The sequence below is a fragment of the Podarcis muralis genome, chromosome 10 (assembly GCF_964188315.1).
Source record: "Podarcis muralis chromosome 10, rPodMur119.hap1.1, whole genome shotgun sequence".
Taxonomy (NCBI): domain Eukaryota; kingdom Metazoa; phylum Chordata; class Lepidosauria; order Squamata; family Lacertidae; genus Podarcis; species Podarcis muralis.
Window position 1 is genome coordinate 34,609,221 of NC_135664.1, and position 18,718 is coordinate 34,627,938.

Here is an 18,718-nt window from a genome sequence, read left to right on the forward strand (position 1 = left end):
GAGTTTCCCAAGACACACATATTCAATTAATTTTACCAACACAGTGATTTTTGAAAATACCCTTAGGATCCCACGTTCAGATACATTGCTAATCCATGATATGGGAATGAGGGTGTATGAACCTTGGGTTCATGTCCTCTTTTCTCTTCATTTCAATGTATGAGATCTACCCACAATTCCCCCATGACATAAAACTCTAAAACTCTGGTTTGTTCTAACTATGGCTACTTAAAACAAACCAGAGTTTGATATCCTTATTTGTTACTTAATTATAATTAGGGAGGGGAAAATATGCCAGTCTAGACTTGTGCAAGCTCATTCCTACAATTCTAAACAATGTTTTATAGTATTATTTATTTATAAAGGTATTTATAAACTGCAATATCAGGGCAGTACACAGCAATAACACATCGTTAAAAACAGGGGGTTGTGTTCAACTAAGTGCAACGCAGTGCAGACCCATTGAAATTAATTAACCTAAGGTCGTCATGGCAATAGGTCTATTCTGAAAAGGACAAATGTTGAAAACCACCCAACACAATCAATAAAATGACTGGCCAGCATATGTGCTGGTTCCAGGGGGCCAAGGCACTGTGGGTCCCTCAATATATTTTTATAGGGATCTGGGACCCCCTATTGTTGGAGCTAGGCACAGAGCAACACTGCGCAACATCGCATGTTTGTGGTGTCAGTACATCACATTGGGGCCCCTCAATGTGCTTCAGAAGATGGTGCCTCTGTTGACCAGTCAAAAAAAGTTTCAAACAGCTACGCAGGCCTGTCAGCATAAAAAAAAAAGTCCTGAAGAGATTCTGAAAATAAAAAGCAATTATGACTTCCGAATCACTGCTAGAAGTGTATTCTGTAGCATGGGACCAATGGCAATAAATGCCCAACTTCTAGTGGATGCCTGTTGTGCTTCTGTAACACTAGCTGGGAGACAACGAACACTGTTCCTTTGGTTGGTCTCAGTGAACAAGCTGGGATATAAAGGCTTCTGTGGGCTTTAAGGCATCCTGACCCCATGTTGTTCAGGACTTTGTATATCAGGCTTGAGCCTAGATAAGTAGCATATGGGCACCCAATGTTTTAGCCGATGTGTTGCATTGGCCATCTGCTCCAATTAGTCATTTAGCACTGCATTCCGCTGTTGGTGCCAAAGGACAGCATCAAGAGGTGTATCGTCAGTCAAAAGCTGTATAGTGAAGAAGCCAGGCGTGTACCTCTGTGGGGAGGGAATTCCACAACTTAGGGGCTTCCACAGAGAATGCCCTGAGAAGGCAACCGCCACCCAAACTTCTGATATGGAACTATCAAGAGAACCCCCTTTGCTGATCTTGACACCTAGGAGGGTTGGTAGGGAAGGAAGCAGTCTTTCAGATATTTGGGGCCTAAGTCATTTGGGGCTTCAAACATTACCATGAGCGCCTTGACTTGGGCCCAGAAATGAACTGGAAGCCAACACAGTTGGGTTTAAAGTAGGTTATACAAGTTCTAAATCAACCCATGACAATAATAGAGACCAGTTGAAGTTCCCAAGTTGGCTTCAAGGCCAGCCTCATGCAGTTTACATTGCAGTAATCCAATCTGGAAGTCACCAGAGCATGGAGTACCATGCCAAGTCATCTCTGTCCAAAAAGGGCCATACGAGCTGGTAAATAAGCCATAGCTAGAAACAGGCACACCAAGCCAGCAAGGCAACCTGGGCTTCAAGTGACAGTGTTGGACCCCGGAGTACCTGAAAGCTATGAGCCTGCTCCAACTGTGGTGAGCAGGGATCAAGAGGGCACACTGTTAAACTCACTGCCACAAGCTTCCTGTCTACATTCGCAGGCTGCAACAACCAAAAGTGATCTTACAAGGTGTAATTCAATGGTGTTCAAGGAGCCTCCAATGGACCAGAACCAATTGTAGCATCAACAATATATGGCACTTTGAAGACAATACCCCGGTCAGCAGCTTTAAAAATACAGTGGTCCTGCAACTTATGTGTAATTTACTTAGGCGACTACAGCTTTAGGTGGATGGTGGGGAAATGGAGAATGGGAGGGGAGCCAGAAGGGGCTGTCTGAGATCTCTTGCGACCTTCCCAGAGCCCACTAAGCAAGGTAGAGGGCTTAAAATCTCTTTCTGTGGCATTTTGTGCTTTCTGAGGCCCCCGCCTTGCTTACTAGGCTCTGGGAAAGCCATGCAAGGAGCCCTGGGAGCATCTCAGGACCTTCGCACAACATTTCCAGAGCCCATTAAGCAAAGCAGAGGCCAAGGCCCACTCCAGACAGGAGTTGCATGGAGGGGCAGCTTCAAAGGTTTTCTGGCTTTACTTGATTTTGCTTTGTGCATGAACCCCCAGAACTGAACTTTCACGTAGGTTGGGGACCCACTGTACACACAGACTGGAAGTATTTGCAACAGCAGAAGAATAAGGATAATTTCTAGAGAGCTGTATCCACCCCCACCCCCACCATTTTTATAATTACAGTCAACTTGATTATTCAAAAGGAAAGATGTGAATGACATACATACTGTTTTTGTAGAACCATGTATGCTTCATTTCAACTACTTGGAGGAAAGGCAGGAAGGTATGATAAATTTAAAAAACACATTTTCACTTCTGGTATACTAGGTTTTGCAGAAGTGGTAGAAAAAGCAATGAATCATAATGAAGAGCTGTTTCTTTCCCCCCAATTCAAATGACAGCAGTTTAATGCATGTAATATCTGCCTTATACACAAAAACAAGTCAGAGTGCTATTATTTATTATTAGAATTCTAGAAGTAACTGACTCTTTCAATTATATTTTTACTCAGCACATCATTTCATATGAATTCTATCCTTAAAATACTTAATGAAAACCAAAGCAAACCAAGCGACAAAAGTGAGGGTTTCTGTGGCAATCACCAAGTTTGATCTCAGACACAGATATTATTGTGCTGGTTCAGGCAACTATTTCAGACTACCTGCTTCTGCCCAATTTAAGGAGAATATAGATATATATATTGGCAGCTAGATGTGCCAGCTCCTTTCCATGCTGCTCAGGAAAAAGAAATATTGGGCAGATAGCTGTGCAACATATTGTACAAACATGAAAGTAATATGTACAAAGTCTGCACAGTAAAATGGTGACACTGCCAGCTTCTTCCCAACCCCAACCGTCCTTAGACAAGTCTGGAGACACTGATTCACTGTAGTAGTCACTGCCAAGGAGTTTTAAACTGTTCATCTGAATCTACCCAGGAGCCCACAACCATAGGCATTCTGAGGGAGATGGCGAATCAACGCCCTTGATAGCAAAAACATTGAGCAAGGACCCCTGGATTTGACCAAATGCAAAGGTTTTCAGTGGAAGGAACAAAGAAAAACCCAAGCCCTGCCATCCATCCATCTACTGTGATTAGTCTGGCTACATAAATAATCAAACATGCCTGAAGACAACTGTTCCCAGCTGTCTAAGATCATGACTTGGCTCACAAGGACTGTAATGCGAGGTGAGGAAGAACTTCCACTCCACAGCCAATTCTGCATGTGTGTGTTGAACTTCTACAGGCTCCCACATCCTTACAGCTTCCCTTGCCTTTTGCTTCTGCTAGCTCTTGGCATCTGCTTTTTCTTCATCTGTGGAGCTCTTAGGACAGCCATTTGTTAGAAATGAGTATCTTAGCCTTTCTGCCATGCAGATATGGGGCCATATGAATTTCAGCATGGAAAAGAGATACCCTTCGCCAATTATCATTGCAACATGGTGGACACGTTTTTTATAGCACCGACCACCATGGTTTTGAGGGCAGAATTATAATGGCTGCAGAGGACTGTAGAATACATCAGACGAAACCCCAGAAAGCAGGAAAGAAGAAATTGAAAGATAAATCAAACATTTGTCCATTGCTTGAAATCAGTGGCCTTCATGGTCTCCCATGATGAAGCTTATGAGAACTGTAGGAATTACAGTAAAGCAGGCGATATTAAAAAAAATGACTCCATATTTTCCCAGCTCCTTTGGGTCAATTTTTTGGTTTTGTGTAAACACCGTTTACTGTGTTCAGCAACACAGACACATAGCCTTCCATGCTGAAAGCTAGATATGATCCCGCTGCTTTGAAAGCCCCAAGGATGATTGCAAACAGGCTAATTAGAATGCTCAAAGGGTAGCGCTTCCCAAGAATAATGACTTCCAGCAGTAATGTAAAAGGAATGATAAACTTCCTAAGGACTGTAAACATTGGCAAACTTATCCTTGCTTGTGCTTGATAATCCACTTAAATGATTTCCAACCTAAATCAGAGGAAGTAGAAACAGCTTCATGGGGGTAACCTTACCAAAATCAGGGAAGTGAATGGTTTTATTTTTTACATTAGAATAGTGCTGTCCTGCTCCAAGTCGCACTGGAGATGGGAATCTGCAATCAATCAGCCCCACCTTGTTTACCAGAAGGATGAAGAAAGGGCAGATTCCAAAGAAGAGGGCAGAAAGTAGCTTGAACAGAGAGGAAGGGGGGGCAGCGGCAGCAGAAGTGAGTGACTCCTCTTCCTCTTGTCTGCATTTCATTTCTTGGCATGAGTGGCAACATGCCCCAATCTGTTGGCCATACCAGATGGCATCCCCGCCGCCCTGGCAAGCCACCACAGCCCCTCCTCACCGAAGGGGCTGATTAACATTTCTGCTTAACAGAGAAAGTTCTCAAAACCTGAGGCATGTCACCTGAAGATCTACAAGAGGGGTTGTAAGAGAAGAAAAACCAAGACTAAGAATCAAAAACAACATGAAATCAAGGGAGCATGACTTCCATGGAATTGCATTTACTATGGAACCAACAAAATGCTTCAGATCCTTGAATGGGCTGGACTCATCATACAACCTGTTTCCAGCAGATGTGTAGTCCCCCTTGAAGAACCAGGCAGGGTTGCATCCTGCGTCTACTGTTCCTGGATCTTCCAATGGTGGTTGTCACTAGGGACACTTTTGCATGCACCTTTTCCCGGTAAAGGACACTGCACACGCCTGATTAGCATCCTGGTTGGAATACTACAGTATGCTCTACATTGAGCTACCACAAGCTGCTACACAGTGCATCAGCAAGAGTTTTGACTGGTGCATGCATATGCGACTCCAATATTACAGCATCTTCACTGATGCCCTGCCTGTTTCCAAATCCAGTTCAAATGGTCAAAGGGGAACATGATATTTAAAGGACCATCTTCTCCCACAACATCCTGACTGCCTGGTCAGGTCTTCTAAACTTTATCGCCTCATGCAGAAATAAGGAGAAAAGGGGAGAGCTCAAGGTTTGATGCAGCACATCCTCGGTTTGTTGTGACAGCTGGACCAGACTAAATAGTTGAGTGTGTGGTCATCATGTTATGCATCCTTTGATATTTGTTGCTTAAATGGCTTACAAATTGGCTCATCTTGCAATTAGTGTTCATTAAGGAACAAAATGAGGTTAATAGTCAGATCCTGTCCTCTGCTGTATTTGTATTTGAGCAAAAAGGCATGTAGCATTTGGAAATGTTCAGCAGAATTTAACTGAATCAATGCACAAGCAGTACGACTTCCACTTGCACAACATACTTTTTCACCTTCTCCTTTCCTTGTACACACATCCCACAGTGCCCAAAATTGCTCCAGAGGGTTGGAAGGAAACGCAGCATGGATTTTGGGGGATCGCAGTGGGGGAACAATAGCAGAGCACATTGGCTGAGCACACAGGAGGTCCCAGATTCCATTTGAAGGAATGGGTTTCCCAAACCCAAAACTGACTGTGCAGGCAGTTTCAAAACTGCACCAAAATCCCTATTTTTCCTTAGCTAAAATCCATTAACTTGAGCTATGAGTCAATGTATAAACAAAAACCCAGCCGTGCTCAGAGCCCTCTCCTTTAACAGTTTGTGACGCAGGGATGACCCTGACTGCACCAGTAGAACAGAGAAGACACACAGCACCTTATCTTATGTGCTGACCACAAAAGACGTGCAGACCAGAGTCCGGGAGCAACGCCAGAAGCGTGTTCCCGGAGATGATGACCTCTGGCTCCCAGATAGGAGTAGGAACAGGAATATCCTTTTATGGTCAGGAGTGCAGGAAGGAAATCCCTTTTATGGTTAAGAGTGCCGGAGCAGGAACATCTGTGATGTCAACCTGCGTATACAAGCTGACGTGGCTGGGGAAGGGGGAGAGGGTGTCTGGAGGATATATATACTGCATGAAACTTGCCATTTCTTTGGACTTGCTGGGGACTAATCACGCAAGTGCCTTCTGCTATCCGGAGAGCAGAATAAACTCTTTCTTTGAACCAACCTTGGTGTCATTTTGACTTCCTTCCTCCTGTCCCGGAGCAACGCAGACCCAATCGGTGAACTCCAATAAGGCTACACATTCACTGCCACTCAAAGCAGGCAATACTTGGCTAGATGGATAAATAGTCTGATCTAGTAAAAGGCAGTTTCCCATGAAGCTGCTATTTGTCCCACTGGAGAAAACAGATAGGTACCAATACTGTCCTCATCTCTCCCCCCTGCACCTAATAGAAACTTGAGGTAGGGGAATGTCATCTGGGGAAAGAGCAAAGAGGTGAAAATGACACACCTTCTCCCCCAAGGCTACTTACCTTAATCCAATATTCTTCCTTCCCTTCCACCCCTGACTCCCAGCTGCTTAGTTTTTTTAAAAAAAATGTTGAGATTCAAGTGTTGGGTACACCATGTTGAAAATTCTGTAGCTTTATGCTCTCCTCAATGCATATGTGTAGTCGGCAGAAACCCTACATTGCCCGATCTCAACAAGACATGGGAGTGAAAGGAATCCTAACCATGCACATGTGCCCAAGCCTATAAAAAGTAGTATCTTTTTAAACAGAATTGCTGGCTAAAGCCACCCCCTTCAGCCAAAGTCACTTGCATGTCCTCCAGTCATAAAATTGTGAATTTGGCCATTCACCTCATCTGGTATGTCCACCTTCCAACTGGAAAATGGTTCTCTCAGGGCAGCTTTCCTCAGAGAACATCCTAGGTATCTCTTGGTGGGCAAATCTATCTTATAAAGAAGTTGAGGTGACTCCACTCTAGACATAGCCATTAGCAGCACTGGTTTAAACAGCAGTTCCCACTCCTGGCTAGCCCTGGGAACAGATTGTAGGTAAGGCAGTAATTATAACATGCCCTATAGTTTCCAGAATCATTCCCCAAAAACTAAACAGTAGACTTATATGATTGGAGAGGAATCCCTGTTGAGAGCATGCAGAAGTTTCTGTCAGTGAAAAGACAAGGCAGTGAATTAACCTGTCAATCTGAAAACTAAATGCAGAGAGATACTGTGGAGTACTTCAGACAGAAAAGGGGGAAGCATGCAGTAATAGTGTCTAGGTTGAGAATCTGGTTACCACACAGAATGTACAATCATGTTTTTATTTTACATGACTATAGCTTTTGTCAAAAGTAGCTCACCAAAACAAGAAGTAAATAGCTTCACCATTATTGTTGTTGTTGTTGTTTAGTCGTGTCCAACTCTTTGTGACCCCATGGACCAGAGCATGCCAGGCACTCCTGTCTTCCACTGCCTCCCACAGTTTGGTCAAACTCATGGCTGGTAGCTTCGAGAACACTGTCCAACCACCTCGTCCTCTGTCGTCTCCTTCCTCTTGTGCCCTCCATCTTTCCCAACATCAGGGTCTTTTCCGGGGAGTCTTCTCTTCTCATGAGGTGGCCAACGTATTGGAGCCTCAGCTTCAGGATCTGTCCTTCCAGTGAACACTCAGGGCTGATTTCCTTCACCATAGAAGTATTCTATTCTGGATTGTTGAGAAACCTGAGGATGGTAGCTTACCATCTAAACATAGCTTTCAATATGCTGGTTATAAAAGCTGGAAAAATATTTAGAATTCTAGGTCCCAGAATTACCCTTCTACACACCTGAGCAATGAAGCAGGTAGAATTTTCCCAGCCCCCACCCATCATCTCCTCTTTGCTGTATGTATCCCAATATTCCAAGTCAGTGCAATATCAAGATGTTTTGCAACAGACTGTAATTTCTCCAAGCAATCTTTGTAGCCATCCATTTCAGAGACCCCATTCCCAGATATGCTTTCTTATTTATTTTTTTAATTTAAAAATATTTAAGTATAAACAAGTGTTGAAACATGAACAGTGAAAGTATAAACAGTGTTGAAACATTAAAAAAAAAGAACGTAATGTTGTCGGTGAAGCTTTCCAAATGAAAAGGAAGCCCACACTTTATTTATCAGTTGCTGCATATGTGAGCATTACAATTTGGAGCCAACTTCTGCTCGCAGCTACACTAATGCAGATTATGACTGAATAGTGACTTTGAAGGTGTTCTCTGTGTTATTCCACCACAGCGGAATGTGCACATATGTACATGCATTCACACGCAACCATCATCTGAAATGGCAGCACACATCATCTATGTGATGTTTATGTCAGAACAATGCGGAAATGTTTAAATAAATGGCAGAGGGATGCTGTTTTCAATTAAAAAGAAGAAGCCAGAAGCTGACCTGTTTCCATGGAAACAAGAGGAGGACTAGACAGTGCTGCTCTAGAAGGGAGAATTGCAGATGCTGGGCAGGGGGCGGGGACTGAAATATCTCTCATGTTACCTTTTTCACATATCTTTTTCACACAGCTACCATCAAAATATTAGGCTGACTGACTCCATTTTTCTTGCATTTCTAAACTTATTAAGCAACAGGTGTCAGCCAGTCCTCCAGCTGCCATCCTCTCACACTACTGCAGGATTGTTCCAAAAGGCAACTATTACAGTCCTCTCACAATGATTCATACCACCTTTGGAAAATGGATAAAACAGAATAGAAATGTCAGCAAAAGAGCTTTATTGCCATGCTTGATGTTTAATCAAAAACCTTTTCATTTCTCTTTCATGTAGCAAACTGTCCCTAAAGAGCCATTATTTTCAAATAGCGTGGCTGGAACTTGATAGCTTATGCTAATATATTGTTTTCTAAATAAGTAGAGCGAGCTTCTCTTACCATAGTGACAAAGTAGTTCTCCATATTTATTTACTAGAGGCAGTTTAGTAATAAGTTCCTGATAGAAGACATCTGTATCATCAATAGCTGAGGACACACTGAGCACAATGCACTCACACAGAGGGCTCTGCATCCCAGTAGCAAACATAGCCTGATTTATTTCCATCCATTCATCCATGTGTGCAGACAGGCAAACTTAGAGGTCACACAACAGGATGTTAGAGGGAAAGGGAGGTCTGTGTGTGCTGTCCGTAGCCTCATGCAGTTGGAGCATTTACAAGGCACAGAGAGAGATGGCCAGATGGGAATGCAAGAGACACATATGTATCTCCTACTCAGCCTAACATCCTGTTGCACTTGTGAGCATAAGTAGTGGTGGGAGGGGAACTGGGTCCTATTGAGTCCTATCAAGTACTCTGAGCATGGGCGCTGTACTCATGGTGCAAGAAAGTGGATCGTGCTTCTTGTACAGGTGAAATATAGTAACTAAATAGTAATATGCTGAGGGGTCTGCTTTAAAAAAAAACTTAAGAGGTGGGTGGGTGTTACCAATGCAACCAACTATGTCCTGGCCAAATGAAACCAGTAGTATTGTGCTTGCTGCCATAGGAGGAAGTGATTCTGAAAGTCCTGCTTTCAACAGCGGTTCTCTTTTACTTATTTCCATCTATAAAAGGCACACAGTCACATAGTATGGGTTGCCAGAGCCCGGGACCGCATGGAGGGAGGAGTGGGAGGGAAACAGAGTACATATGTGCATTCAACTGCCTAATGGCGTCAGTGTCACCCAGGAAATCACAACCACAGTGATAGGCAAAGAAGAGTTGTTCCGTTGTCTGGAGAGATCACTTCCTGGTTCACATGGAGAAACCATTTTCAACCAAGCCTAGCAACGGAAGCGTGCAGCTGTATTGAGACACCACTAGGTGTGGAAATTTTGTGTCCCTAACAATTTTTTGCCTGGGACAACCACCCCATGCACCCCCCACACACACAATGTTACGTCATTGTAGGCCCATAACCATCTTTATAGGATGCCCCTAAAAGGCTACTGTAAGCTAAACACAGCACTGGGACTTTGTGCTGTCATTTTGCTGCTACTTTTATCTTCCTGTAGCAACCACCCACAAATGACCAACATCCATTCAAACAGCTGATCCATTTGAAGTCCAGCTGCCTGCATATATTGCTCTTTGGAAACCTTAAGTATTATAACAAAAGGACTATTTTTGTTGTTGTTGTTGTTATGCTTCCTGCCCAGTAAACCTACAGGTGAGGAGGCAGTAACTGAAGCCATGTGAAAAACCACCAATGATGAAGCGCTAAAAGACTTTAGACCTAGATAATTCTATCAGGTTATCCATGGACTAAAACAACACAGATTGTGTAACGCAGTATGCAGTTCTGAGTTTACTCTACTAACCTACTTTCTCATACTTCTAGACTTCTCATACTGCCAAGCACCATACTGACAGCTCTTTAGGACAACCATCTCAGGATAAGAACCTCCTCCTAAAGTACTTGAGCTTTTCTCCTGAAAATCCCACTATTGATGCATTTCACAGCTTACAATGCGGGCAATACCCAGTACAAAAGCAATACTCTCCAAATGTTGTTGGATTCCAGTTCTGACCAGGCTCAGCCAGCATGGCCAATGGTCACAGATTATGGGAGTTGTATTCCAACATCTGGAAAGCACCATAAGAAAAGCAGTGTTACTATACATGTTTACTCAGAAATAAGTCACACTGTGTTCAACATGGTTTCCTTTCAGGTAAGAGGTACAAGACTTTTAACCTAAATCTGGTTTATGGAATGGGACCTTAACGTGAAAAGTCCTTCACAATTCTTATTTCTAACAGTTCTCTGAATATTTTTAATACTCTGCTTTTTCCAGGTAACTATCAATAAAATAGTAATGCAATACAAAAAGAAATGTGATAAATATCAGATAAGTGTATCCTGTCTCTCCTCCAAGGGCCTCAGATACACTTTCTACGATTGCAACAACTCTCTGAGAAAGGTCAGGCAAAGAGACTGCAGCAAGGTCACCCACAGAACTTTGTGTCTGCGGAGATATTACAGCCTTCATCTCAGCAGCCCAAATCCAATGCTACCCATTCCTTTATGCCACCACATCATTTTAAAGATGGAAAATAAGCTTTTTGATACACAGTTCAATGCAGTATAAATGGATAAACCCTGCATTTCAATGAAGTACTATAACCTGAGTTAACATTCAAGCAAACAACCGTACAGCAGGATGAAGAGCATGATTTCAAAGATACATGCTGATCAAGTGAAGAACAAGTCAATATATATAGTCTCGGTCTCAAGGGCTGCATGCACTCCTTTTCTTCTTTGGCCATGATCACTGCTCACATCATCAAATAACAACATATGTATTCCCCACTAGACAAAGATGTCCAAGCATCTATTCTTTAACAGAAATATGTTTGTTATACTCTATATATACACTATACTGTGTGATTATACTGGGTGGTATTCAACTAAGTTTAATTAAAAAAAAACATGACTAGGTTAGGTCCATTAATTTCTGTAGATCAACTCTTGAGTAAAACTTCACTGAATACCACCCACTATATCCTCCTTGTACATGTGGACAAGGATATATAAAATATCATTTTCCTCCACAGAAGGAAGAGCAGCATAGATGGGGAAACATCCATTTTGCGTAGATTTTGAGTGAAATTTTTGAGTGGGAAAACAGCCTGAAGAGAAAGGGTTAAGCAGCTCTTCTTCCATCCCCTGCTGTTTGCCCACTAAAATGGGCTGCTTTTGGTTTAACAAATGTGTTTTTGAAAATTGGGAAATGTACTTTGACCCTTATACAGACAAGGGAAGTTATGCACAATGGCCTCATTCACAAAGCACGGTAAGCCATGCTATGGTTTACTGGGAACGCATAAAGGTGCTGGCTGCTGGAGAGTAGCTTGTAGCTGCCTGACTCCCTCCTGGTCCTTTCTGCTTCTTGGTTACAGTGCATGGCTATTGAGGAGAAATTAACCACAAGTCCTCCTAGTTCAGATGACACGCTAAGACCAACCTTGGGTTAACTCACTGTGATGCAACAGTAAACAGGACCAGGGAGGAGGAAAGCAGCTGCAAGCTCATCTTCAGGAGCCCCCATGGTCCCAATAAGCCATACTTTGCTTGACTGTGTCAGATGAACCAGGCCATTAAGCAGAGGAGCATGTATCCTGCTGTCAAAATTCCAGCTCTGTGCAGGTACCACTGTTTTTCATTACCTATCAGCCTCAGTTTCTTATCTACAAAACAGACAAATTAAGACACAGTAGCTGTAAAATAACTTGGCAGTTTAAAATGTAGTAAAAAAATGACACAAGCATTGAATAAAACTAATGAAAGCCTACTCGTATTGCAGAGAAGCTATGCAAATGTAACCTCAGACATTTATTCTACATTCATTCAATTAAGGCCAGATCCAAAACAGATTTTTTAGATGGACCCCAAAGATGCGACAGGTATATATATATATATGCTTTGTCTCCAAGGCACACCCTGACAGCCTTAGTTTTGGGAACTGAGAGCACTGTTTCAGTATTTCTGGTCCTTGCTGTTCAGTGGTTTGGTGTACTTCATTCTGCCTTGAGCTCAACTGATCCAAACAGCAGACAATGACCAAGCCAAGACCAATGTAGAAGAAGAAGAGTTTGGATTTGATATCCTGCCTTTCACTCCCTTTAAGGAGTCTCAAAGCGGCTAACATTCTCCTTTCCCTTCCTCCCCCACAACAAACACTCTGTGAGGTGAGTGGAGCTGAGAGACTTCAAAGAAGTGTGACTGGCCCAAAGTCACCCAGCAGCTGCATGTGGAGGAGCGGAGACGCGAACCCGGTTCCCCAGATTACGTGACTACCGCTCTTAACCACTACACCACACTGGCTCTCTGGTTGTAGGCAACCCTGACTCTCTGTACCAAAATCAGGAGTTGGTATCTGCTTTTTCAGGAGACTTTCCCCAAGCAAACCCTATAAGCTAAAGTGTCCTGCTTCATTGATATGGCTTATTGGATCACAGAAACATAAGGCAACTTCAGACATGCACATAGCATCCTGTTGCTTCCATACAGCTGCTCTTAAATGGTGTACGATCTTTAAGATGGGCATTTCAAGTGCTCATGCATAATAGAAAGAATCACACAATAGGGGGGAGGCAGATTTAGCATTAAGCTGGCAATTATATTCAACCGAGGTTAGTTTTTATGAGAAAGTTGGATAGAAACTCTATTCTGATTAAACTTCTCTCACAGGTGTATCAGAGCCATTCAGGAAACCATCTTATAGAGGACAAATCTACAGATACGAACAGAAAACTGGGGAGAACTGACCCTTGTTTTCATGCCTCTCCCTTTGAGGCTGCTAAGGCCTGCTAGTATTGGAGACAGTAGCGGCTGCATGCTCTCAGTTTGCGTGGAAGACCTGTCTTCTAGGCTCCCTTCCTGCCTTGTCAGTTACTACAAGACATTCTTCCATCCAAGATCACCATCAAGCCCATTCAGCTGGTGAACCGTGAGCAGGCCTTCCATGTGGAAGACTTGGGTTCACATCTCATGGTACTGACAGAACCCCAGGGCCTTCAATAAGTAAAGGAATGGGGGAAGATGTGACACACTCTATAAATAAAGCATTCATGCACCAGCCCTTTCCATATAGTGTTAACAGGGCAACTGATGCCATTCACCACTAGCATGCTAACACTCCATACTAATATGCCGCTGCCCATGGCAAGTACATCTATTCATGTCAATTATTGCTCTCCACGGACCAATTCTTCCCCCCCCCCCCCATATGAAGGAGTTCACCTAAAACACATGCTTGAGAAGACCCCTTACCTGTGGCCTGTGACCCGCCTCATTTCAGCCCCCTTAATGCCACTGTGTGAAATGGGAACAATAAGGCATCTCACATGGTTAAGAGCACTAAGAAAGGTGGCAGTCTCACACACACCTGGGAATGTGTGAGAACCCAATGGGACCCACCTACACATAACTGCTCTTTAAAAAATAATAATGAAGAAGTTACAAGAATAGGAGTCGCAACAACAAGTATTCAATCCTATGCATGTTTACCCTGAAGGAAGCTCTCGCCGGGTTACTGCTAGGAAGAGGAGCCAACTTCTAGGGGCCAAGGTCCCCATTAAAATATATGAGTGGATGGGGCACCCCAAAGTTGATGGACATTGCCATTAAAATGGTGCGATTGCACCCCATCACGTGATTATGCGGGGCGGGACTTACCCCCCCCCAATATTTTATTCAAGTTGGCAATCCTGTTCCCAGGTCACTGGTTGCAAGTTGGGACTGCCTTGGTTTCTGTCACCCCCTTCCTCTCACAGCAGCCTCCTTCGAAGGGTTGGTGGGTGAGTTTTTAAGGTGGGGCACACGGGGGCAGAGAGGTTGGACCGTTCCCTCCCCTCTCCTCTCCTCCCCCCACCTCACCCCTGCCTCGCTCTCCTTACCCTGGCGGCGCGGGAAGAGTAGGGGTCCTCGAAGAGCGCCCACATGCGCGGCTGGAGCCTCTTCCAGCGGCCGCCCTTGCCGTCGAGCGGGGCTCCGAGGGCGGCGGCAGCGGCGGCGGCGGCGCCCACGTCGTCGATGCCCAGTCGCTTGGCCGCCAGCTCGTCGTCGTCGGGCTCGGCGGGCGGCTCTCCGGTGATGAGGTCGGGAGCCTCGAAGATGTCGAGCGCCTCCTCGGCGTCGCGGTGCTGCCGGTACGTCATCCAGCAGCAGGGCTCCACGTCGGTCTCGTCGATGCCCCAGAAGGCCAGCTCCTCCTCGAAGAGCGGCCCGCACACGTCGGCGGGGCAGTGCAGCTTGCCCGTGCGGTAGTAGTTGAGCACGTAGGCGAAGACGCCCGGGTGCCGGTCGAAGAAGAACTCGCAGCACGTGGCGCCATTGCTGCGCGGGCTCCAGGCACTGCCGCCCGCGCCGTCCAGGGGGCCGCCCGCGCCGCCGCCGCCGCCGCCTCCGCCCGGGTTGGGTCCCGGGTTGGGTGCGGGCAGGGGCGGCGGGGGAGCCGGCAGGGGCGGCGCTTGGTGCTCTTCCCCGCCGCCGGGGGACTCGCAGGCCAGCAGAGCCAGGCGGGTGCCCGGCAGCGTCTTGAGGGTGCTCCGGTAGGTCTCGTGCCTCGTGCCCCCGACGTTGAGGATCACCCTCTCGTGGTCCTCGAGCTTCCCCATCTCTGTGGCTCAGACATGACTGCGGGAGAGAAAAGGAGAAGAAGGAGGAGAGAGGCGCCCAGAGGCAACAGAGCCGGGTGGCTATTTTTAGGCCGCCTGGGGAAAGGAAGACGTCGATTGCCATGGGAGAGTGGGGGAGGGGCCACGGCCACCACCACGTGATAATTGCCCCCAAATTTGAATGGGAGGTAGCAGGGAGGGGGGAGCAGCTTCCTAGAGGTTGCACCTTGCATGGAAGGGAAGGGTAGCTAGTTGCATCTTCAGGGGAAGGGGCGAAGCCCTTCGAGAAGGGACGTACAACCAGGCGTCGCGTACCCGCCCTGAGCCTACAGCCCCCTGCTGGTCTTGTCCAAAAGAGGGCGCTCTTCCCAACCTACACCGTTTCCTGCTGGAACCCAGAGCCAGGTCACCAGAGGGACTTCCCCATGTTGTTGTCGTCTCCGTTTCCCTTGTCCCGCGTTTGCCTCCCCCACTCCCCATATCCGCCGTTCTCCTTAACAAAGCCCAACCCCATGTCCCATCCCTTTTGGCCGACCTAGACTCTGAACCCTCAAGTTTCCCGTCTAACTTCCTCGCAAGCAGCGGCGAAGAACGCAGCTCAAGGGAAAAGTTGCTCCGCCAACGACCCTGGAACCAACCTGGCGCTCCTTCCAGCTCTTCCCTGGGCACAATCCGGAGCAGCCCCCTTGCCCCACACTCCTTCCGCCTTCGCCTCTCCTGCTTTCAGATGGCTGCTCTTCCTCATCCTTCCATCTCCTCGCCCTCCCTCCGCTTGAGATGATCCGGACTCTGCCTCAAAGCGCCCCCTCCCTCCACACACACACAAACACCCCAATACAGCCGAGGCTCACACCGGAATAGAGCCGCTTCTCCTTGCTAGCAATCAGTAGTCACCTTCGGCAACCATCCCTCCTCTCTGAATTCTTTCGTTCAAGTTGTCTGGACAAACATGAGGAATTAAAACGAGGTGCTCTTTGTCCATCTTCTGTCTATTAGGAGAGAAATCTACAGGAGACATCTGGGGTTGACTAGTGATAACCAAACACACTTTGCGCCCCCCCCTCCCAAATCCAGCAGCGGGCACACCCTATAGGATCTGTTGTCGTGTAACCTTAGCAGCAGATTTCTACGGTCCTCATCCTCGCCAGATTTTACGTGCAGGTTAATTTCAGGACCGAGAAGCAGATGTAATCAGAAATGCGCTAATATGGTTATCCCCCTCCCCATGCCATCCTTCCCCATACCTTGGTGACACGAGAGAAAGAGGCTGCTCTTCACATTGCAAACGCTCTTTCCTTCGCAGCTGCCTCCAGACTCGGTTGTGTTGGTGTCAAACGAAGAACTACTTGTTGTAGCCGGGAAGAGGGGGGGGGGGCGCTCCTCCCATCTTCAGGTGGCCATGCCAGCGCCCTTGACTGCCAACCCCGAAAGCAAGGGAAGCAGCCCCCACCTGCTGCTAGGAAACCTCTCTTCAGTCATTGTGCCAGATCGAGGAGACGCTTTAGCTTCGCGGAGGAGAAAAAAGCATCACAAAAACATGGGGGGGGGGTAGGCGAGGGTGTCCTCCGCAGGGTGGGCTCAAAGCGTCTGAAGGAGTCGGCGCTGCTCCATCCAAGCGCCTCTCCACTCGCTCCAGCTCCAAGGTGAAAGGAGCGCTGCTGCCAAGGCTTCCCCTGCTTTTCAAGAGAGGCGAGGTGGGAGCTGTCCCTTCAGCACCATTCTCCAGCAATTACGTGGCAGGCGACCCCATTAGCCTTGTTTTCTCGGGTTGCGCGATTGCTTCGATCGCTGAAAGCAGACCAAACGCGACGCAAAAGCCATCTCTGAGGAATGCACCTCCGCTCCTTTCACACGCTGATTTCACTTCGGGGGAAACAGAGCATCCGGTTGGGGAAGAGTTGTTTACCTGACAGGAGCAGTGAGGATGGCACCTAGCTACAGGTGAAAGTGAGACGGAGTAGGCTTTAGAAGAATTCTGGATGTAGGAGGTGCAACGGCAGTCAACAGCAAGGATAAGGGGAAAGACACAAGGATGTGGCTGAACGTTGTTGTTTCGTGTCTATGGACCTCTGTTTCTAGACCTGCTTCCTTATTCACTGCACTCACAGGAGCATTTTTAAGGTTTGCTGTGTGTGTCACTACTGTATCCCATCTCCACAGAATGTTCCTTCACAACCTCACCACAACCTCTGGGAGCTCAGCATGAACAGAATGGTTCCAAAATCTTTCTTTATAAAACAACAACAACACATTGAAAAGTATCTGGAACAGAAGGATATAGTGGCTAGCTCTGCTTCCCATTAGGTAGCCATTGTGTCACCATGATCCACGAAAAAAATGAATCTGTTCAAGGGTTATGAGACTGCTTTCAGATGTAATCATACATACACTTGCACACACCTCATCCGACTGATCCTGTAGTCCTTTCCTTGGTGGTAGAAAAGCTCACCTAGACCATCTGACATCACCACTATCCAGAAAGCAGAGGACCAACCCCACATTACCTAATATGATGTTTTGCCCTAAGGGTCCAAGGAGGCTGAAGGACAACAAAGAGGTGTGATTTTTCATTCAGCGTAAAAATAGGTAGAGATCACTTGATAATAACAGTCAGAATCAAGTAGGGAATCTGAAGTCCCTTCTCAGTGCAAGTAAGCCTGAAAATCTTTAAATCCACCGTTACAAATGCATACACAAGATTTCAAAAGCAAATGCAATTTTTCACTGGATTGCTCTACATACAATTGTAGGCAGACTACATCCCAAGAGAAGCAGCCACATATTCCTGACATCTATAAAGAATGCTAGCCCTCAACAAGACCTAAGACCATAACTGCATTGCAGGTTACAGCTTATCTGCATGTTTTTGTATTTCTGTGCATCTTCACTCCTCCCAATTTGCTAGTATTAGAAACACCTCCTGTATCTGTGTAACAAAGTTTTAAGCTTTTGGGGTGCAACCAATCTGCTCCTAGAAATATATAGCTATAGTTTTATTTCTATGATCTTGCAGGTAACCTTGTCTTTTAAAAATCTCCCTTATGAGAATTTCACCATTACTATAATCACACTTACTGGTAAAGTATCTTTGTCTTATTATGGCCTGGATAGGGAAGATGCTGATTGTTCACCAAGAAACAAAAGAAATCTCAGTGATCAGCTTGAACTATTCTTGAAGAGTTACCAAACAAAGAAGTACAACAAGACAAAACATAGGAAGCTCCATTGACAGATAACGGGGGGGGGGGGGAATCAATGATGAAATGTCTGCCTACATTTCTTGTAGCAAGGAAACTGAAATATGGAGACTAGCAGCTCCTAAAAGTTTTTAGATGATGGTGAGCTGCTTCTACATGAAACCAATATTGACCAGGTTAACTCTTACGTATACTCATACTCAGTCCATCTTCCTTTGCAGGACAAATTACATGCTAAGGAATGAACGCAGGCAAGAGAAGATAGTTTAGTAGAAAAGAAGTCAAAAGGCAGTGTGTGCAAA

General features: G+C 45.7%; 1 protein-coding gene and 1 pseudogene across 7 annotated transcripts in view; both read right to left on the minus strand.

The window, feature by feature from the left end:
* The window catches only part of KCNC2 (potassium voltage-gated channel subfamily C member 2), a 99,115-nt gene extending 81,595 nt beyond the window's left edge, over positions 1–17,520 (minus strand). For 2 of the 7 annotated variants that reach the window (XM_077934729.1, XM_077934730.1), the window contains exons 1-2: positions 16,464–17,516; positions 14,500–15,238 (exon numbers count right to left, since the gene is read on the minus strand). In XM_077934729.1, the coding sequence (XP_077790855.1) occupies positions 14,500–15,219 (720 nt within the window). In that variant the 5' untranslated portion in view covers positions 15,220–15,238; positions 16,464–17,516. Of the gene's footprint in view, positions 1–14,499; positions 15,239–15,857; positions 16,435–16,463 lie in introns of those variants that run through there. The other 5 variants (XM_028746970.2, XM_028746965.2, XM_028746967.2 and 2 more) reach the window with 5 other exon arrangements.
* LOC114605488 (nucleotide sugar transporter SLC35D2 pseudogene) lies at positions 3,584–4,542 on the minus strand (annotated as a pseudogene).
* Positions 17,521–18,718: the final 1,198 nt, after the last annotated feature.